At 36.9% G+C, this 2715-nt stretch overlaps 1 protein-coding gene across 1 annotated transcript; it reads right to left on the reverse strand.

Moving 5' to 3' along the window:
* Nucleotides 1–437: 437 nt before the first annotated feature.
* On the reverse strand, nt 438–2423 carry LOC7482181 (40S ribosomal protein S13-2). The gene is made up of 5 exons (XM_002318242.4): nt 2286–2423; nt 2122–2194; nt 1570–1708; nt 1162–1348; nt 438–711 (listed from the first exon to the last, which is right to left on the reverse strand). The coding sequence occupies exons 1-5, from the start codon at nt 2306–2308 to the stop codon at nt 678–680; spliced, it is 456 nt and encodes a 151-aa protein (XP_002318278.1). The 5' UTR covers nt 2309–2423; the 3' UTR covers nt 438–677.
* Between the last annotated feature and the right edge of the window lie 292 nt (nt 2424–2715).

The following is a 2715-nucleotide window of genomic DNA, read 5'->3' on the forward strand; positions in this document are numbered from 1 at the left end:
CCGTTTCTAACATTATTGCTCTCAACGTTCAGAGGTTCCGTTCCACCCACACAAAGCATGATCCAGCGTCTTGGATGCCCACCAGTGTCACCTCATTGTATTAGGAAGAGGTCAGGGTTATAAATATTTTTCAAAATACTTTTAGCCTAAATACATATCAAAATAATATTTTTTATTTTTAGCATTAAAATAATACAAAAACATTTAGAAAAAATTCAAAAATTCCCCAATCGTAGGACTTCAAATGTGCAATCGCAAACCTCATGTTAATACACACTGAAGCTCTTCTAACTGCCCAACAAAGAAGCTCTTCTACATCATGGAGTTGGCAAGATGTACCAATCTGCCACTTTTACCAGCTTAAATTTGCAGTTGATTGGGTAGCAACGTCAAACTATGATCATACATTGTTTCTGCAACCTACTTGACAAGGATGATAGGTCTAAAGTTGCAAATTTTATAGCTCAAAACAAACAGTATAGAAAAAAGTTAAAATGGAGTACAAAAGCTCAAGGCCAAAACAAAAATTTAAAGAAAAAATTGAAATCTAGGATCCACTACATCCTTTTTTCCCAGTTAAAATGATCTCCTAATGCTTATGAAACCATGCCAGAGTTCCACACGTGAAGAACAACTATGCAGGATGTCCCAAAACTGTGCCGCATAACATAACTAGCCTAAGCCACCAGAGTGCTGGCAGTGCTTGATTCGCTGCAAGAAAGAATGCAGAGTTACTATGACGAATATAAAGTGGACAGGTATCCAACATTATTTGTGGCAAGAAAACCCTACAGATAAATCTTGGAATCTTGATTAAAGTTTGGTAAAAGGAGTGGGTGCAGTATAGCAATTAAAAATCTCCAGTAAAACATGAGTGATTTGGCTGTAATCTTTCTTGGAAATATAAGCAAAGGGGCAAGGTATTAACTGAGATTACAGAAGAGAAACTAGTCCCCGGGAAGCTTGCTGCCGATTCAAATTACATGATTTTAAAGGAACTAGTTTCTCCAAATAAATACCATACCACATCGACATGAACCAAACATCAGATGATTTCTACAAGGAATGAACAAACTACCATGCACAAAATACCAAGTAAAGCAATGACTAGTAATTTGCAAAATCTGGAGATACAAGTATTGACAAAGCAAGCAGGCTTACTATTTCCAGACAGGAGCAAGCTTCTTTGTCTTCTTGTAGTAGCGAGCCAGCCTGTGAATCCTGCTCTCAACAAGGATCAACCTGAACTTGGAATCCTTGTCCTTCCTGTTCCTTTCCAAATGTTTCCTGATGGCAACAGCCTTCTTGATGAGGTGGTACAAATCCTCAGGAATTTCAGGGGCAAGACCTATCCATACAAATACCACCAGAACAATCAAAACATACACTAAAATAGGCTCAGTTTGAGCTCCCCTCACTTGCCTAATTATAATTGACCTAACATTAATGTATAGCCACAGCAACAAAAACAATGGATTCGGTATGGATTTTATCCATTTTCAGAAAGCAACAAAATTCACTACACACAAATCAGCTACAAAATCCCAACAATAACAAAGAGATACATACCATGAGCCTTAAGGATACGCAAGATCTGGTTTCCAGTAACACTCCTGACCTGAGCAATACCATGAGAGTCACGAAGTATGACACCAATCTGAGATGGAGTCAAACCCTTCTTCGCAAACTTGCAGATGCTATCATCAACCTGAAACCATATCACACCAATAATTCCTCTCCTTCAAAACCCACTATGAAAATCCTAAGAATTTGAAATAACTGCCTTGTATAACCAAAACTAGTTAAGAACCTACCAACAAAATGAACTAAAACAGTACGAGTACCATATCTTTGATTCGTTAAAGTAATAATTCTTTTGCTACCCGTAAACAATATAAAAATAAACAAAATGCTTATGATTAAAAACATATCCCTACAATGCGCTAAAAAATACAGATACGAAAGCTTAGATTAATCAGAAAATGTTTTTACAATAATTACGAACTACGAAACCAAGCAAAAACAAGCGACTTGAGGATAAAGCTTAAACCTTTAATCTCCAAAACTGAATGATTCAATAAGAAGAAAGAGAAAACAACAAATGAGGTTAAAGAAACTCACATCTTGTGCTGAAATTTTCAGCCAGCTCGGTGAGGTTCTCTTGTAAGGCAGGGCTGAAGCTGAAATACCCTTACTGCAAGGCAAATCACATAAAGTTCAGTTTTTTACCAAGAAAAATCGTCCCTGAAGAGAGAAAGAAAGATATTTGAGTGAATGAGAGATACCCTCGACTGTGCATACGACCCATGGTGACGGTGATGAAGGTGGAGCTCTCTGTGTGTGTTTGTGTCTAGCTTCCTCTGCAACTAGCCGCAAACCCTAGAGCTTCCTTCTTGTTTGCATATTTAGGGTTTGCACTTTATACATAATTAGCAGATAAATGGGCCTTAGCAATATCTTGATCGAAATTTAAATGTTGGGCCAAAGCCTTTTTTATGTGTCTTATACGTTTTGGTTTTGAGGTGAAATAAGGAGTGTAGGCCCATGTATTTGGGGCCTAAAGGCTGACATAACCCTGGATCAATGATCTACATCACCCTATATATATATATAAGTTAAATTCATTAAGATTTAAACCTTTTCCTCGTGGTTTCAATCTCAATATTGAAAGTAATTCTTTCTTATGAAACGTGTTATTTTGAAGATAAATTAGTT

Source organism: Populus trichocarpa, chromosome 12 (genome assembly GCF_000002775.5).
Source record: "Populus trichocarpa isolate Nisqually-1 chromosome 12, P.trichocarpa_v4.1, whole genome shotgun sequence".
NCBI lineage: Eukaryota > Viridiplantae > Streptophyta > Magnoliopsida > Malpighiales > Salicaceae > Populus > Populus trichocarpa.

Coding starts and splice junctions, on each gene's coding strand:
- LOC7482181 (XM_002318242.4), bottom strand. CDS start 2,308: ATGGGTCGTATGCACAGTCGAGG. Junction 1,709..2,121: donor TGAAAATTTCAGCACAAGAT/GTGAGTTTCTTT, acceptor ATATGGTTTCAG/GTTGATGATAGCATCTGCAA. Junction 1,349..1,569: donor GCGTATCCTTAAGGCTCATG/GTATGTATCTCT, acceptor TTGTATGGATAG/GTCTTGCCCCTGAAATTCCT.